General features: G+C 40.7%; 2 protein-coding genes across 3 annotated transcripts in view; one reads left to right on the forward strand and one right to left on the reverse strand.

Annotated features, from left to right (window-relative positions):
- Window positions 1-14,548, reverse strand: part of LOC104941495 (inositol hexakisphosphate and diphosphoinositol-pentakisphosphate kinase 2-like) — a 39,571-nt gene extending 25,023 nt beyond the window's left edge. The window contains exon 1 of one of the 2 annotated variants that reach the window (XM_010766598.1): window positions 14,466-14,548. The gene's annotated coding sequence lies outside the window, so the exon portion shown is untranslated. The remainder of the gene's footprint in view (window positions 1-14,465) is intronic. The other variant, XM_010766600.1, reaches the window with a different exon arrangement.
- Window positions 3,520-16,911, forward strand: LOC104941499 (aggrecan core protein-like). Its single transcript, XM_010766605.1, has 16 exons — window positions 3,520-3,540; window positions 3,699-3,827; window positions 4,379-4,670; window positions 4,979-5,153; window positions 5,244-5,371; window positions 5,486-5,779; window positions 6,172-6,468; window positions 6,543-6,744; window positions 6,826-7,006; window positions 7,037-7,399; window positions 7,595-8,294; window positions 8,444-9,466; window positions 12,848-13,027; window positions 13,118-13,200; window positions 14,438-14,586; window positions 16,773-16,911. Exons 1-16 carry the CDS (start codon window positions 3,520-3,522, stop codon window positions 16,909-16,911), a joined length of 4,356 nt encoding a protein of 1,451 aa, XP_010764907.1.
- The last annotated feature ends 1,652 nt before the right edge of the window (window positions 16,912-18,563 follow it).

Here is an 18,563-nt window from a genome sequence, read left to right on the forward strand (position 1 = left end):
ACCATTTACGTTTATGACTTCAGACAACAACAAACCACAGTGAACATAGTCAAATCATGACGAAGCCAAGCTGATGAGACGCTTTGGTGGCCCAGTGGATGGGAATTTTGTTTTAACAAAAACGCAGGTTCTTCTTCTGGATGGAACGCGTACGGCGATAGAGAAGCACACGCTCTTGTTGTATTTGTTTCTGCAAGTATTACGTATAACAAAAAGGACTATCTTGGCTATATGCACGGCAGCACTCTTCAAGTCTTAAGTACTCAGCCCCGGGTCCTATGAGCAAAGGATATACGGGCAGGTATTCGCTATGTCCTGGACTGTTACGCTGTCTGAAGATTTCCTTCGAGTAGGACATAGGACTTACGGTACGCACCACCATAACTTGCCGCTCGAGAAATCGGCCTAGAGCTCTATTTCAAAATATCAAATTGGGTGGGTGGGCAGGGACGTCGGGAACTATTTTCTGGGGTGGGGTGGCGGAGATATTTTTGCTGGGAGGGCATACGGGGGGGGGTTGAAACTCACAGCTTAGTCATTTCGCTTTTTACAATACAATCTTGATTATTCATCTATTTCATTTTGTTTTCATAGCATTTTCGTAACAATTAAGATTCGTAGTTGTTTACGGAACCGACACGTAGGGCGCTAATAGCGCCTAGGCTATAACATACACAGATATAGGAATAACATAAACACACCAGCCCTTAATTGTTACGAAAATGTATGAAACAAAATGATTAATTGAATTAATCAAAGCTTTATTAAAGGAACATACTGTAGCCTATAGGCGATAACTGAGGAAACTAACAGCATTGCAGAAAATCAACAGAATAATACCAGCCTTTAAGCGAAATCAGGTCCTAATGCGAAACATTCAGAAAAATACGGTTTACTTTGGCTTCGTAAGGCTTTTAAAGCTGTTCGCAAAGTAGCCTTCCTCTCCGTTGTTTCTGGCTGATAAATTTCTTTAAGGGCAGTGGNGAGCTGCCATGCAGAAAGACAGTGACAAAAAGAATCCAGCAGCTTTATGACAATGAAAAGGAAGATAAAGAGAATTTATTGGAGAAAGCCGAGTGTGTTGCCCTGACTGGGGATCATTGGACCTCGGTAAGCAATTCAAATTACCTCTGTGTGACGGCACACTTTATTGACATCTTCTCACTGTTCTCAGGTCAAATATTTATATGTGATTAAAAATGCGATTAATTTCGATTAATTAATTACAAAACCTCTAATTAATTAGATTAATTTTTTTAATCGAGTCCCGGCCCTAGTTAAAACATGAAGCTATGTATATCTGAACACATTTTATGTTAAGCTTCCAGTTTATTTCACCAATTAACATTTATTTTCTTCTTATTGAACAACTGTTGTACAGGAAATCACATATTTGTATTGGTATATACAGTATAACCACTTCATGTTCAAGTCAAATTCACTGTCAATTCAGATTTAGTTCCATTGGGCAAAATCCAAACATGGACAAAACCAAACAGACAACAAAACTAACATTATTTGCAAATAAAGCTAACTTTCATCTTAACATCAAAAGTAGAATAAAGGGAGGGGGTTTTTTTCCTCCAGGATATATTTGTGACAGTCTTTTCAGGTTTTAGAAAGTGTGTTGGATCTCTGCAGCTCAGTAGAGTTTACAAGAACTATTATAAGACTGTCTAAGAGTGAGTGTCATTTTATCTTTAGTTTTATATTCCTTCATCTGCTGTCTTTACTATCAGAGATAACATTGCAGTAGTGTTATCTCACATGCAGTTAAAGAGGAAGAACTCCATCCTGGGAAAATATGTTTTCTTGCTCTAATTGCTTACTAGTTTACATTTTCTTCCAAAGATAGAACAGTTTTGTTTTTTCGCAATTGAGATTTCTGTATTTGTTTTGGGCTGTTTTGGAATTTTTGTTTGGAACATTCAATATTTACTTATAAATGAGCATTCGAAGTTAAAGTGTGGAAAAAACCCTCCTAAAAGGTATATAACAAGATAATTAGCAATATAACACTGAGTTATGGTTTGAATATGTGCGTAATCTTTAAAAAAATTAAAATAAAATTGCATTTGAGCACTTACAAAACGAAGTACTTTTGAAATGAACTCTACAGATTGGGAGCAGTATATATTGAAACAGTAAATATAAACATATAAATGTTGAGTTACTTTTCACAAACTCAAATACCAATCTGATCTGCTTCATCAGGACTGTGTGGATACTGTTTCAATCAAATTAGATGAAAACAACCAGAAACTGTCATCATGTTTAGATTTGAATCTTGCTAGATGGTAAATGAGCCCATAAAAACAGAAATGTCTCCGTAATGGTTTAACTTTTAAAGAAAATTGTGTTCTCATGTAAAACATGAATCATCATGTAAGACCTTTTTTCCGGTGCCTAAAAAAGCACAAGTAAAGATAGCAAAAGGCAAAAAGTAAATAAATAATTCAAGGAGAATTTCAACTAGAGTAAAAAATAAGTTACAATGCATAAGAGCAATCAAATATGTTATTCAATCATGGTTAATGCCACACAAACAGTACATATTAATGTATAATTTAGCAAATGTTTTCAGGTTGATCAGATTTAGCAAATGCTTGTGCCGAGACTAAAATATCAAGATGTTTGTAGCATATTTTATAATATGTGATCATTTGTTCCCCTGTGACGTGTGTGGATATGAAAAAATAAACAAATTGGATTTGGAAAAAGTGTTTCACTGTAGAAGGAGGGAGGAGCAGGAAGGGTTACTCTGATGGAATAACAGCAAAACATTTTATTTTGAAAGAACTGGAGCTCCTTGTTTTCCTGTGAGAAAATCAGAGCGTTGTTTGTTAGCGAGTGTTGTAATCGCATCGCAGAGATGTGTGGTTGAGTCTTTCCCTTGAGAAATGTTGTTGCTGTGAAGCTGTGTGGAGGAAAACTGTATTCATGTCTGTTTGGGACTCTAAAGGTGGAAGGGTTGACTTCAAACAAGACAGACTTTAGGAAAAATGACTAATTTGAGTGTTATGATCCCAGTCCTAATCCCAGTGAGGAAGAATGTTGTCAGGACCAGGACAGAGCAGACATTCATGCCAGTATAACTGCAGGAACACTGGTGTACTCAGCATCATGTTTTTCCAATGAAGAGATGTAACTTTATATAGAGCTTCCATGTGTTCAGTGTGTAGAAAGAGATTTTGGTTTGCACTTCTGGATATTTCATTGTTTAATTCTGCTTCACCAAGTGATTGATTTTGGATTTGATTCTGAAATCAGACCTCTGAGACAAGCCAAATTTAACTTAAATCTAAGCCTGTAGAAAATTATGATATTTTAGATGACATCGCTATGATTGATTCTATATGTCACAATACTACCTGATAATCTACTAATAATAATATATAATATAATTAACTTGGATTTCTGCTAATTTCCATTATTTTCTTTCCAGATAAAATATGATAAGGTGGATTGTGATGCTGTCTGTGAGTCTGCATGTCATCTCGGCATCATTTGATTACATTTATGAAGAGCACTCATTTATGGGTAAGAACGCATATTCATAAAGGGCATCTAATAATTTCATTCATTTATAAGAGTTTTCTTGCAAAGGATAAATTGTGGTAGAAACGTCCTATTTTAAATTCAGTGTACTGTCATCTTCTCATCAATGCTGATGATACTACCATGTCTAACTTTTGGAGTGCATTCACCAGAAAGTCTTTCTGATCTCTTCCACAGACCCAGAGGATGTGCTGAGCGTGAGCATTCCTCTGGAGGAGCCACAGCGTCCTCTACTGGGAGCAACGTTGGTGCTACCGTGTTACTTTGAGGTGTGTAATCTAACCAGTATGGTTTGGTTTCCACTTTTGGTTTGGTTTCTCAGATTGTGAACAAAGCCACCATTCACACAATCTAAATATTCACTGCACAATATAAAGGATATTTTCTTGGAAACACCTAATCAAATTAGGACATGACATGTAAACGGGGTTACTTATTGCCCTAATGATCCCTGGGGCGGGATAGAAACTCCCTCCAGAGGGGACTTTGGGATATTAGCCTATGCACAACATTTTCATACACAAATACCTAGGAGAGGGAAAACCCCAAAATGTTTAATAGGGTCTTTTTAACTCTACAGCACAGACATTTCTCAGGAGTTGGTGTAAACCAAAACCAGAGTAGAAAGAAGAATAGACTTCAATTCAAAAAATCAACAAGAACACAACTCGAAATTCAAAGCCAATGTTGTCTGCTCGATGTGTAAATATGTCAAATGTTCTTGGATTAGCTTGTTTGCAATAAGTAAGAGAGGTTATACTCGTGTACTGAGAATGGACTGAAATTGGCGGTGAATAGGGTTTTTGTTTTTTCACGTTAGGACCACACTGTCCCAGACCCAGGAGCTCCCTCCATCGCTCCGCTCGCTCATCGAATCAAATGGAGCCACGTCACTAAAGAAAAAGTCACGACTATCTTAGTGGCCTTGGAAGGACAGGTGCTTATCAGTGAGAGCTACCTGGACAGAGTTCATCTGGTGGGCTACCCCATGACTTCTACAGATGCTAGCATCAAGATATCTGAGCTGCGGACCAGTGACACAGGAGTCTACCGCTGTGAGGTTCAGCATGGCATCGAGGACAACCACGACATCGTCCATGTGCAGGTTCAAGGTATGAAAATAAGCAGCCAGAGGAAAGAAATCCTATTATCCATCAAAAAATGTTTTCCTCCGATTGGTTGCCAAATATTTGTAGATGTGATCTATAAAGTGTCATTACTCACTGCGAAGAGACCACATCTAGAGGACAAGTAAACACATCTTCTCAAGTGGCGGTGAAAACTGTGTTGCCATTACTCCTTCAAGTGATGGGGGGTTGTTCAGCTTTTCGAAGGATTTCTGCATTATGTCAAGTTTTGTTGTATCGATCATCAAGTATTTAATGTTTGGCTAAAATCAAGTCCTATTTTTACTCTCTAGGTATGGTGTTCCACTACCGAGCCATCATTGGCCGCTACAGTTTAACTTTTGAAAAGGCTAAGGCAGTTTGCATGCAGAACAGTGCGGTCATGGCTTCACCTGAACAGCTTCAAGCAGCCTACGATGATGGCTTCCACCAGTGTGACGCTGGCTGGCTCTCCGACCAGACCGCCAGGTTGGTTTATCAAACCATCTATGAGGCACCTGTTCTGCCCTGGTTCTCTAAGACCCCAACCATACAAAACGTATCTCCATTTAATTAAAGGTACCCGATCCGAGATCCTCGTGTGAACTGCTATGGCGACAAAGAGGAGCTGCCTGGGGTCAGGACATACGGAGTGAGAGACCTCAATAAGACTTATGATGTCTACTGCTTCACTGAGAAGATGACAGGTATGCTGCGATGAACACTGCTATTTTGCTGATTGTAATTGATTCTGTGCATTTGCAGGTTTGGGTAATTTAAACTCCTATTCGACTGTTATTGACCTCTCTTATCACACACAGGGAGAGTTTTCTACACTGCTGCCGCAGAAAAGTTCAACTTCTCTGAGGCTGAGTTTGCATGCTCCAGTCAGGGAGCTCAGTTGGCCACTACTGGTCAGCTGTACCTGGCCTGGCAGGGTGGGATGGATGTCTGTAATGCCGGCTGGCTGGCAGACAGGAGCGTCCGCTACCCTATTAACATCCGTCGGCCGCAGTGTGGAGGGGGTCTGTTGGGGGTGCGAACTGTGCACCTCTACACCAACCAGACAGGATACCCACTTCCCGAGTCTCGCTACGATGCGTTCTGCTATACAGGTAAGCTATCATCTTAAGAAAGAATGACACCAAGAGCACTGTTCTGCTCAATATCAGTTATACGTAATCTACTTAAATATCCTCATGCCTAGAGATTGAACTTTGATAGTAAAAGGTTATACTTTCCGATTAACAAAAAAACAAAACTGTGCTCTTTGAATGAACTCTCAGCAGTAACAAGGAGTCTGCAGGCAGACTTAATTCCCGCTTATTAAAGTTAAGCATAAACAGTTTTAGGTTGGCGGAGAAAGCTGGTGAACTTTTTATTAATTAAAGAGACTTGACCCTTTAAGAGATAATTAGATAACCATGGAAAAAAACACAACTTATGACCAAACATAGCGACATCCACAGCAAAGATGTCTTACTACTCCCTTCTCTATCACCTTCAGAGTCCACTGATGAGGAAGGTTCAGGCATCATAGAAGAAGGAAGTGGTTTGCTGAGTGTTACTACGGTGACACTGAGCCCAGAGGTGTTCTTCAGGAGGACAACCACAGAGAGTGAGGCGGTTGGAGAGGTGGAGACTCAGCAGCCTACCCAAGTGGACTTCACAGAGAGCCCTATCCAGCTGCCGCTACCTCAGCCACCAAACGTCACTGAGTTGGTGGTTGACCTGATAGAGCCGGCCACCGCCCGACCCGACACACGTAGGGAACCCGGAAAAGGCTTTGTGATGCCTCCTACTGGTCAGTGATATAACTGTTAATGCATGGTTGGACGACTGTAGCATCATATAGAAAGTCCATTTGGTGTCCCTTATGAGGATGTCCCTTGTTTTTCGGTGCAGGTGTGGTGTTCCATTATCGTTCAGGCTCCAGCCGCTATGCTTTCACCTTCGTCGAGGCCCAGCTGGCCTGCCAAAGTGTTGGAGCCTCCATAGCCACCCCAAAGCAGCTGCAGGCAGCATACAAGGCTGGATATCACCAGTGTGATGCTGGATGGTTACTGGACCAGACTGTAAGGTAAAAACAAAATGTATTTTCAGAGCAGGTAGAGAGATTCTTGTCCCAATAAAAAATTCACCAATTGTTTTGTTTTTTTAGGTATCCCATTGTTTTCCCTCGAGAAAAGTGTGATGGAGATCTAGGGGAACTACCTGGAGTTCGGTCATATGGTTTAAGGCCAGGAGACGAGAGATATGATGTGTACTGTTACATTGATGGTATCAAGGGTAAGAAAACTTATCGCAAAGCCCAGAGACTTATTTGTTTTCTATCTTGTTCACCATATTGACATTCCTGCTCCACAGGGGAGGTTTTCCATGTGGGTTCCGCTGAGGGTCTCACCTATGATGAAGCTTCTTCTAGCTGTCAAGAGCAGAACGCAGTACTAGCCTCCCCTGGAGAGCTGTACGCAGCCTGGAAAATGGGTTTTGACAAGGCTGGCTGGCTAGTGGATCGCAGCGTTCGTTATCCAATCAACAAACCCCGTAATGGGTGTGGGGGTGGGAAACCAGGAATACACACTGTTCACGGTCACCCCGACCAGATAGGCTCCCCTGAACTTGATGCCAGATTTGATGCATACTGCTTTAGAGGTAAACACTTGACTGTTATCAAACAAGCTCATTCTGGATTGTCATTTTCCTCATCACTCATTGAGCATTATCTTTTTGTTTAATTCTTACAGCGGATTTTCTACTGATTGCAAATGAAACTGGACTTAACATCACAGATATCAAAGCAGCCCTCCTTAACCTAACATCAATTACTGATTTGTTGAAACCTGGTAAGCCATAATTTAAAATAACAAATAACTTTCAAATGTCTTTATTTCCAATGGACCTAACTTGTTCTTTCTATACCATTTTAGCTGTTCCTTCCATTGTTGCTCCTATTCCTGTGGAGACTTCGGGCTCTGGCTCCGGCTCTGCAGAATTTGGCTCGGGGTCTGCCGTTAATGGTGCCTCTGGTGGTCACTCAGGAGATCTGTTTGGATCTGGTGACCTGTCTGGTTCCGGTGATCATGTTACCTCTGGAGAATCGTCTGGTTCTGGAGCATTTTCTGGCTTTGGACGTTTGTCTGGTTCTGGAGACCTTTCTGGTTCTGGACACTTATCTGGATCTGGTCATTTGTCTGGGTCTGGAGACCTATCCGTTTCTGGAGACCTATCCAGTTCTGGAGACCTATCTGTTTCTGGAGACCTATCCGGTTCTGAAGACCTATCCGGCTCTGGAAATCTATCCGGTTCTGGAGACCTATCCGGTTCTGGAGACCTATCTGGTTCTGAAGACCTATCCGGCTCTGGAAACCTATCCGGTTCTGGAGACCTATCCGGTTCTGGAAACCTATCCGGTTCTGGAGACCTATCTGTTTCTGGAGACCTATCCGGTTCAGAAGACCTATCCGGTTCTGGAAACCTATCTGTTTCTGGGGACCTATCCGGTTCTGGAAACCTATCCAGTTCTGGAGACATATCCAGTTCTGGAGACCTATCCGGTTCTGGACAACTATCTGGCAGTGCCAAGCTGCCAAGTGGGGCATCAGGTTTCAACAGTGCAGATGCTTCTGGGTCAGCTCTCAGTGGTGAAGGATCCGGCATCACTGTAGTTTTTTCGGGAATGGACAGCATTGTATCTGGAGAGGGCTCAGCTTCAGGAGGACTCCAAGAAGCTGGAGAAGGAAGCAGAGGGATCTTTATATTCCCTTCATCTGAATCAGGGTCTGGAATGCTCAGTGGTAGCGGGGATTTGTCTGAATCTGGTTTTAGCTCTACGGAGAGTGACTCATCCATAGACAGCTCGGGGGAAAGTGGACAGTTTTCTGGCATGTTCTCCGGTTTCATCACACGCCAGGACTTTTCTGGGTTTAGTGGTTTCCCATCGGGATTCTCTTCAGGAAGTGCTAGTGGACACTTGGGAGAGCTTTCGGGAAGTGGAGACTCACAGATCTTACTAATAGATGGACAATTTATCGATGCGTCTATCTCTACTACCAACAAGGAGTATGAGCTTGGTGGAGGCCTACTGGCATTCAGTGGCTCTGGAGACATCTCAGGGTCTGGGATTATCAGTGGGGATCTCAGTGGCTCGGCCTCTGGAAGTGGCTCTGGGTTCTTCTCCTCAGGCGTGACCTTTATTGGGTCAGGGTTCACCGACCTAACAGTGTCATCCTCTGGAGAGCAGGAAGCCTCTGGTTTATTAGTGTACAGCTCTGGACAGGGAAGTGGTGGACATTTGTCTGGATTTGGAAGCTCAAGTCTTATCTCGGGTTCTGGATCGGGAATGTCTGGATCTGAGTCCTCAACGAGCGGAGAAGAAAGCAGTGTTACATTTTTAAGTGGGGATTTTACGTCAGAGGTATCCGGAGACACTACACTGTCTATGGAGCTTGGAGACGGATCAGTGGAGTACAGTGGAGAAGGAAGCAGTAGCAGCAGTGGTTTGTCCTCTGGCACTGGAGACAACCACTTATCCACAGCCAGTGGCTCTTCTTCAGGATCTTCCTCTGGGGATCTGCCGACGGTGATGCCACCCTCACCATCCAGTAACTGGGCACTGACTGAGAGCACCATGGGGCCAGAGGAAGTCCATGGTCTGGTGGAACCAACTCAGATCCCTGTTGACGTCTATGGAACTCCATACTCTGTACTCGCCCCCGCAGGACTGGCTGCCCCTCCTACCGCAACTTCACCAACCTCTGTGCAGACACCAGGCTTTGTGAAAGGAACTGATTCACTGGAGGGTAGGTCAACAGTTTTCAACAGTGTCATTCTGGGAAATGGAGGGACAGAGTATATGTAGCTAGGCTTTAATGGCCCTTTCGGAATGATTATTATGGGTTGTGTTTTTTTTTTGGATAATGTCTGTTTGACTAAAAGGCTTTCTGTCCAATGGACAGTCACCCATTGACAGCCCAATGTTCAATTATCACAATATAGCGTACGTTACAGCCCTTTGAGCATTGGGCTGGAGGTTTTAAACCTGCTTTTACAGAAATCTACAATGTCTGTTTAGACTTCTTAGTACCGTGCAAGGGCAATATAACTTCATTAGCTTTAACAAGATGGACATCTGATCAATTACAGGTTGACTCGTCATTTTATGTTCAGTGTTCTGTTTTTGGCAAATTTGAGATCTCATCTCATCAACACACCAATAAAATGAAAACGTACAGTACTGAATTAAAACACAAACATATTGTATCTTGTGAATAATTTTTTTGTAAATGACAGCCCTATTGCAATATGCCTGTTAAGTATATGCATCCTAGAGCGTAAGAGCATCCTAGAGCGTAAGAGCATCCTAGAGCGTAGAAATAAACAGAAACTAATTTATAATAAAATGGATTTGAATGAACATTAGAGTGAGGGTGCATTTAAATCGCTAATGCTGCGGCATATGCAAAATTGAGGGCAACTGCTACATCAGATCTGATGAAACACTAATGCATCTTTCTTTTGAAAGAAGCACATGTCATTAAATAAATGGACCTGTTTTCTAGGTTTTAACCCATGTGAACCCAACCCCTGTGGTGCTTCTTTATGCATAGTAGAGGATAGGGTTGCTGTCTGCCATGGTAAGTCCCACAATGTTTGCGACTGCAATTTTCTTCTCTTCTCCTTTCTTTCTTTGAAAAATACAAGATGATGTTAGGTTTTAAAATACTTTTCCAGTTGCATTTCTCTGTATCTACATGTATGTTGTTCAGAACTTTGCATGTCTTATATTATTGGTCTGCATTCTGTTTATTAATCAATACTTTCAGATATATTCAACTGGTGGGATTATGTTGACTGTATATGTATTACTAGACTCAACTAAATATTTTCTTTCCCTCCCTGCTGTTCTGTTCTTATGTATTGCATCACATTTTTACTTTAATGTTTTGTGTTTCTTTGATTTCTTGTTTGTATATTGTGTCTGTGTCGTGCTATGTGTCTCTGTGTTTGTGTGGCAGTTTGAATGTTTGGGTCCTTGTCAAATGTTCATCAGCTCTGCATCTGAGGTTGTACAGCCTCTGTTTCACTCGTTGTAATCACAGTCTTCAGCCTCTATGTTGTTTTTGGTTTGCTGTGCCAGTGCGCCGCCTCCACTCTGCTGTATGCATGCTAAACCCGGGGCAACATATGTGCTTTCTGGCACCATATGGGTGATCTCATCCTGTTGGAATTTGAATACTATACTTCTGCTGCAACTAACTACAGATTCAAACATAAACTTACTGCAGATATAATAATTATAATGTATTCTCTTGGAAGAGATAAAAACATATTTGGGATATATTTCAGCATGTTTCATCATTTGGTAACCTGAAAATAGGATTTATCAAAAACAGAGGAACATGGATTATAATTTTGTTTGCAGTAAGTAGTTTGCATCAGAGGTTGCAGCTGCCTACAGTATTGTTCAATAACTTGTCAGTCCTGAGGTGTGATATTCCTTTTATCACTGCTTTTACTCCCTTACCTTGCTGGGCAACTTCCCATCCCCACCCTACGCTTAAACAGTAGTTTCACCCGCCCCCTTTTTTGCAGAGGTAGATGTGTGCCATCCCAACCCTTGTGCCAATGGAGCCACCTGTGTGGAGAGTGCAGAATCTTACAAATGCTTATGCCTGCCAAGCTACGGAGGGGAAAGATGTGAGATCGGTATGAGATCCGCTTCTGCTTATAACTAAACTAACAACAGCCCCTCAAAAACAACTGAAGAAAGAGAGATACTAATCATCACCAGCATCATTACTGGCTGGGGCTCTATGAGGAGTCCTGGTGTCCAGAAGTCGAAGATGCCAACCTGCTGCAATGTCCTAAATTTGCCAGGAGACAGTGTTTTCTAAAGGGCAAAAAGCTATAAAAGAAACTAAAGGGTTGGTTCATCCAAATCACAAAAAACCTGAGAAGCGTCTACTAATGCAGTATTAGTTACTGAACAATTGAGTCTTTGGGAAACCATTTTCTTGATTGTCATGCAGTAGCTACACACCTTTAAAGGAATGGCAGGTCTGTCAAGTTTGTCATCATGTCAATTTGCAAAAAATATAAACATGTGGTTCTAGTAAGAGCTAAACTTGAAATGGATTGTAGTGTTAATTCATTTAAAAAAATTAAAAAATCAGGTTTAAAAAATTGATTGTTTGTCGAAAGAAAGAGGCTAACGATAGCATGTCTGGCTAACTAGTGCTAACGTCTACAGTAGTATCCAAGCATTACATCCAGTGGCGGAATGGCCATCGGGACGTTCGGGAGGAATGTACCACTTGGCCCACTCCGATCGGGCCACTAGGTCCACCGTTTCCCCGCAGCGAGGTTTATCCATTAAATCTAAAATAGTCCCAGAGTCCACTGTAACAGACAAGCATGACATCTTTAAATAATGACATTTTGAGATGCAGATCTGCCTTCATTATCAAAAGAAATGTCGAAAAATTACCAAGTTTGAATGAAGAGAGACAATTACTTTTTAAAACCCAACTGCATGATGTATTTTATTAAAGAATGTCCTACCCACCATAAAACATTATACATGCTGTAAAACTGTAACAGGGATAATTTATTTGATATAAAATACTCCCTATCAAAACTGCTGTCAAGGTGTTCGGACAAAAGGTGGAAATATATCTTGTAATTTGGTTGAACTGATCCTTTAAGTAATTACGGCAAGAGAATGAATGAAGCCTTTGAATGCTAATGTAATAATAAAAACTCACTCCTGCTTTACTGTTGGGCAGGGCTCCGCTTATGAATAAGTTTCCATTCTGCATTGAGACGTTTGTTCTGTCAGAATGGAAAACGCTGCCCATCGTCAGACTTGCACTGGAAGCCAAAAGAAACTGAGGACATCATAATGGGAAAATATGCTTCTCACTGAACACAATTTCTGAATATGTATAATTGAAACACTACATGGGTTATGAAAAATATCAAGCACTTCATCAGCTGCTCCAATACTAATACCGCTTAGATAGCAGAAATAATGATAAGAATACATAAGAGCTTCTCATCATCTGATGCTGTGCTTTAGTTTTAAAACCCATTTGTGGATGTTAGTCTCGGCGGCCTACAAATTGAAAACATGTACTAAACTATACTGAATATTGAAATGAATATGCCATACATTAAATGAATGATGACTCTTGCGGCTGCAGATGAGCAGCAGTGTGAAGACCGTTGGACTAAGTTTCAGGGGAACTGCTACCGACACTTCTCTGACAGAAAGTTATGGCTGGATGCAGAGCAGCAGTGCAGGGACATGAACGCCCACCTGGCCAGCATCATCACCCCAGAGGAGCAGGACTTTGTCAACTGTGAGTGCACAATGTGCTGTGGTTTGTTTGTGTTCACAGAGATGTAGACAATTTAAAACCAAGATCTCAATATACTTTTTTCTCCCGCAGCAAACGGACAGGACTACCAGTGGATCGGGCTGAATGACAAGACCGTAGTGAATGACTTCCGCTGGACGGATGGCACTCCACTGGTGAGTGAGGACTAGATATAGTCAGAGCCAAATATAGTATAGTTTGGTGTTTAACCCCTTAAATGAAAGTCTACTTGTGACCTCTACTCTACATGACTCTACTTTGGTAGGAAATTCAATCAAAACAGCTAAAAAGAGACGTAACATGACCATAAATGGATGCAAAACAACTACAGACAAGCAAAACAACTACAATAAGAAGTAAAACAACAAACATGCAAAACAACCAAGAAAGACAAGCTAACAACATTTTGTGTATCTTTAACATCTTGAAAATGGTGGTTCATAGTAATGTTTCAGCCTGAGCCTCTTGTCTACATTTCTTTCACAAAGGGCCCATTGTTCTTAATAATATGTCTCTGCTTCAATGACTTAAATATGTTAAATTATCCAGTAATTATTTTTAATTTGCTTTACTTTCTTGTTAATTAAATCATATTCCTTATATACGTATTATTATTTATGCATTAATCCAACCTTAGAGTCTACATTTGAATTTCTGTTTGCTTCTATATTGACTTGCATTTGACTGTGTATTAGTTTATTAGAGACGTGCGTTTAAAATGAACAAAGCACTTGTGATAACATTTCTGAGCATTTTAATGCAAATTCACACACTTCATCATCAGGTCTGAAATAGAAACAACAGCTGCACCACTCCACCCACCTCACCTCAAGGTTTATCTGAAGGCACAAAATTACCAAACCAGTGCAAGCACAAAAACTAATTACTAATGTGTTCGGATATAACTCGGCACTGTTATTAAAAAATGTTGCTGTGATGGTGGAAGCCTGTTGCTTCAGGACCAGTGGGATGATCTACAAACTGTTTGTATCACCATGAGCCAGGTTTTCCTTTGCTGCTGGCAACCTTGTATTTTTTTGCTGTAGCCCTCTGTATCAGAACACCTGTTTCCTCATCGAAATGAATTATAGATGATGCGTTGTAGCACACAGTGTTACTGCGCCTTAAGGATAGAGGATCATGGAGAAGGAGAGAGATGCAACAATAGGGAAGAAGGGAAAGTCATGCACATATTTGGGACATTTTCTCTCTAAAGGCGTTGAAGTAGATTGGACATGTGGAACGTGAGAGAACAATGAAAAACAAGATCATATCCTGCTTACGTACAGAGTACAGTACAGAATATTTTTTCAAATTAAACGTTGTGGTCCTTCTTACCTATTCTCTGTGTCCGAGTTCAACTTGTAGTAATGGTTTCCTTCTCTTCTTAAGCAATACGAGAATTGGAAGCTGAACCAACCTGATAATTACTTCAACTCAGGAGAAGACTGTGTGGTGATGATCTGGCATCAGAACGGCCAGTGGAATGACGTGCCGTGCAACTACCGCCTGCCGTTCACCTGCAAGAAAGGCCCGGGTATGTTGGTTAGAGAAAAAAATAACATCTTTAATGAAGTTTTTTAAGCTGTTTTACTTTATTTTGTGCCATCAATAAATCAATCAATCAATGTTTATTTATAGCCCAATATCACAAATGTTACATTTGTCTCAGTGGACTTCACAGTTTGTACAGAATATCAGTGACAATACGACACCCTCTGTCCTTAGACCCTCACATCATACAAGGAAACACTTCCAAAGAAACCCCACAGTTTAACGGGGAAAATGGGAGAAACCTGCCCATATGCATTCATTTCATCTTTGTATAGAGTTTATTTGGTAAATTTGGTGGCATACTCTGTTTATCAAAGCGTGTTAGTTAGTTATCAAAGCGTGTTAGTTGAAAAAAATCCTTCTGGAAATGTGAGGTAAAACTAAAGAAAAAAGCTAAAAAGGCTAAAGAAGTCCCAGAGCTCAAGAGTTGGTAATTCTCCATCATTTCAGCAGAGGTATGAGGGAACTCCTTCACACAGAGCACACAGAGTGGTGCAGGAATGAAAAACGTACAATTACTTGGCATTTAACAACTTCCTGTTCCCTAAATCTATAAGTTTTTTTTAACTTGTTCTTGTGTACCTGCCTGAAATAAGGTCTGTGGTTAACACAAGCTAAAGGTACATTTTATTTTGTTATTGGACCTAAAAGATAAAATACCCCACTTGTAAATGTCCAAAGCTTTATATGGCATAAAAACATAAAAAGACAGTTGCGAAAAAGTGACAAAATTAGTCAACTATACTACTATCATCACGCTGAACATTAGCCGCTTTTAGCTTAAGGTTGCTGATGTGAAGTTATGCGAGACTGATATACTTCGCTTATAGCCTAACGTCGGCTTTAATTCTTGCATTTGCAGTTACGCTTCAAAATCAAAAAGTGTTGTCAATATGTAAAGACTATGCTTCTGAACAAAACGTTTAAGTATCATAAATGTGTGTTATCTTATTTTGCGTTATATTCGTAAATCAGATGGCAAAAACCCATTGGATTTTGTTAAGCCCCAAGCCTGTTTTTCAGGTTTCAGGCTCGAAAATGACATGCCCAGAACAAATGACTATATCTCCACTTCTAAAAGGGGTAAATTAATAATTTATTTTCTCAAAGCAATGCTACACCTGTGAGTTGGATGAAGAAACGTCAGAATCAATATAAATGTTTTAATTTGAAAGTAAATTCAGATTGAACATAGTAAAACAAATTAAGTTATAGTTTCCGTCCACAAAAAAAACATTACTTATAGTGAAAAACACCGTTGAATGATGGGATAGTAGACTAAAAGCTTTAGGAATCCAAACTATAATAAGTACCCTGTATCAAGATTGATGCAAAACAAGTGAAATTTGACCTTATAAGAAAGGTTTAGAAAAAAACAAAACACTTCTGGGGTCACTTGGGTGTATTTGCCATAACTCTGGAACCCATCGGTAAACCGGAAGCTGGGTTACAGCTCTCATACACTCTATATGAAAACTACTCTTATTGACAAAATGTTATGATGGATTATCAGTAATCATTTCAAAGTGACCCAGAGACATTGGATTAACCTTCAGCAGCGTTTATATGCGTTTTAATGCCATTGAACACAACTTTTGATCAGAAAACAGCAAATGTAAAACGTATTTGCCGTTTTGGCTCCGTAAAGTGAAGTTGTGTGTTTTCTTATCTTGCTCGCTGCCGCGAAGGTCGCACAGTGATGATACAGTGATGAACTTATACCATTGGGAATCTGTGGACATTCTCAGCTTTCATATGATATCTTGCTTGTGCAGATGCTTTCGCTAGGCAATAAAGAGGGGCGCTTAGAGTTCGTGTTTTGTTGGTAATAATTGCTTCATGTCGTCAGTTAGCTGGAGTTTCTTGCCCGTTAAGTGGGTATGACACATTTAATAGCTTCGTTAAAAGTTAAGAAGGCCCTAAGACACAGTTTGTGAAATATTGTCGGTTGTTTTGCCCCCGAGGGAATCGGTGGTTTAACAGATTTTTAAGGCGGGAGCTCACTGTGGTTGCTTTATGCCCAAGGTTCTGCCTACAATTACTAGATTGTCGTATTGATTGATTGGTCCCTGATTACACAGTATTGCCCTACTATCTGAAAAAACTATTATACTGAAAATACAAGAATACATCGCACAGGGTGGCACCGTTCCTCTCACATCTTTCCCTCGAGTATCCTGTGGCGCCCCGCTGAGGTGGAGAATTCCCATATGTTTGGTAAAAGAGGGAAGATACCTGTCAAGCTCATCATCCGCTATCAGTGCAACCCCAGGGTTTTTAACAGCGCCACCGCTCCGGTGGTCACGATGTAAGCGCAAGACGGTCAGTGGAGGAAGCCCCAAAGTGGATGTTACTGTGGTGAGTTGCAGTCTGTGTTGATTCCCCCTATTGTTCACCCTTGGACTACAATGTGGAACCGTCTCCACAGGTAACCGCAACGTGTTGATACTGTGAACTCACTCTTGTTGTTTTTCTCCTTCGCACACAGTTAAAGCGAGCCAGAAAACGAAACAACAGCCGACACCAACAGGATGGGCAGCTGTGGCAAGGCTTCCACAGAAAAAGAAAAAGGAGGACTTCCTTATTTAAGAAAAAACGTTTGCAGCTACAAATCCATTTTTATTTATGAAGATCTAAAGGGCTCATACATACGATTGGAAGGCTCACATCATTTTTTGATCCCCTGTCCCCCTCATAAATATGTTAATTATGATATAAATTTTGATTGCTACCTGAGTTTATTTGCATTGTGGTTCGTGATTTAGTTTTGTTTAGTGAATCTATTGCATACCACAGTTAGAGATTGTTGGTCTAAATCATTACAGAGAACTGTTACCATTCATTATTTAGGAATGTTTTCGCAGGAGTTTTATTTTGGTTCCCAGAAATGTTTTCTGAAAGGTGATACACGTTCTCTAAAAAACAATCCTTAAAATGTTTGTCCTGATAACCTTTTAAGACCTGTTTTTCATAAGCTTCTTAAACGATGTTTTGATACATGTGTTAGACATGATCCACTACACACAACTATTACTATAAAAACATTTTCAGCTGGAAGTCTTTATTTTGGTTCCAGAATGTTCTTCTGAAAAGGTAGGAGAACGTTCTCCTAAAAACATTCTAAAAAATGTTTTGTGATGACATTCTTCAAATGTTTTGATAACTTGTTCGAACATTATGCCCCTACTATTCTTAAAATGTTTTCAGCTGCAGTGTCTTTGTTGTTCCCAGAAGTTCTTCTGAAAGGTAGATTACTTCTCTAAAAACATCTTAAATGCTTGGAATAACCTTTTATAAAGTTTTTTGATAAAATTGTTAGAACACATTCATGCCCTAAACTATTCTTAAAACACTTTCAGCTGCAAGTTAGATTCGTTTATGTTGCCAGAATGTATTCTTTTAGAGTAGGATAACGTGCTTTATCGTTCTGATTCTCAGCGCTAGCACAAGTCACTGTCGGTGTCCTCATGTATTGGAGGGGACCCAGAAACAAGACTAGGAATCAGCTGGTGGAGCGTAACATTTTGTTTTTAGAAAGGGGACGCTGGGAGTGGAAGGTTGCGTTATGGCAGCAAGTGGGAAACAGAGCAGACCAGCAGTGCAGGGGGGAGTAACCACACGAGAAACAAACACATTACAAACTAAAACAGGGGTCTCAGGGACGGGCAGTGACAGCGGAAACCGTTCTTACAAAAACAAATCGGTCTCCAAATCTATAAGGGTGGCATAACAATTTTCCAGGGCTGCGTTCAAGAGCCTAGAGCCTGATAAAGCATAAAACACATTCACACCACAGCGGAGCGACAAACAACCGGTTCTTACCAAGCGCCAAAATTTCGGTTTAGAAGCAAGACAACACAAACAGGAGGCGGGGCAGGGGCGGGATCAACCTGAGTAACAGTTTATGGCGAGTATAGGCAAATAAAAGGTTGTAACAGCGTATGCTGAGCAAAATGATAGAACG

Source organism: Notothenia coriiceps, unplaced genomic scaffold (genome assembly GCF_000735185.1).
Source record: "Notothenia coriiceps isolate Sejong01 unplaced genomic scaffold, NC01 NC01_scaffold00003414, whole genome shotgun sequence".
NCBI classification, from domain to species: Eukaryota; Metazoa; Chordata; class Actinopteri; order Perciformes; family Nototheniidae; genus Notothenia; species Notothenia coriiceps.

Bases quoted from the DNA above. Each gene is read 5' to 3' on its own strand.
- LOC104941499 (XM_010766605.1), top strand. From the start codon at position 3,520: ATGAAGAGCACTCATTTATGG. The intron at 3,541-3,698 runs GTAAGAACGCAT...TAACTTTTGGAG, and splicing joins TGAAGAGCACTCATTTATGG to TGCATTCACCAGAAAGTCTT. The intron at 13,028-13,117 runs GTGAGTGCACAA...TTTCTCCCGCAG, and splicing joins GGAGCAGGACTTTGTCAACT to CAAACGGACAGGACTACCAG.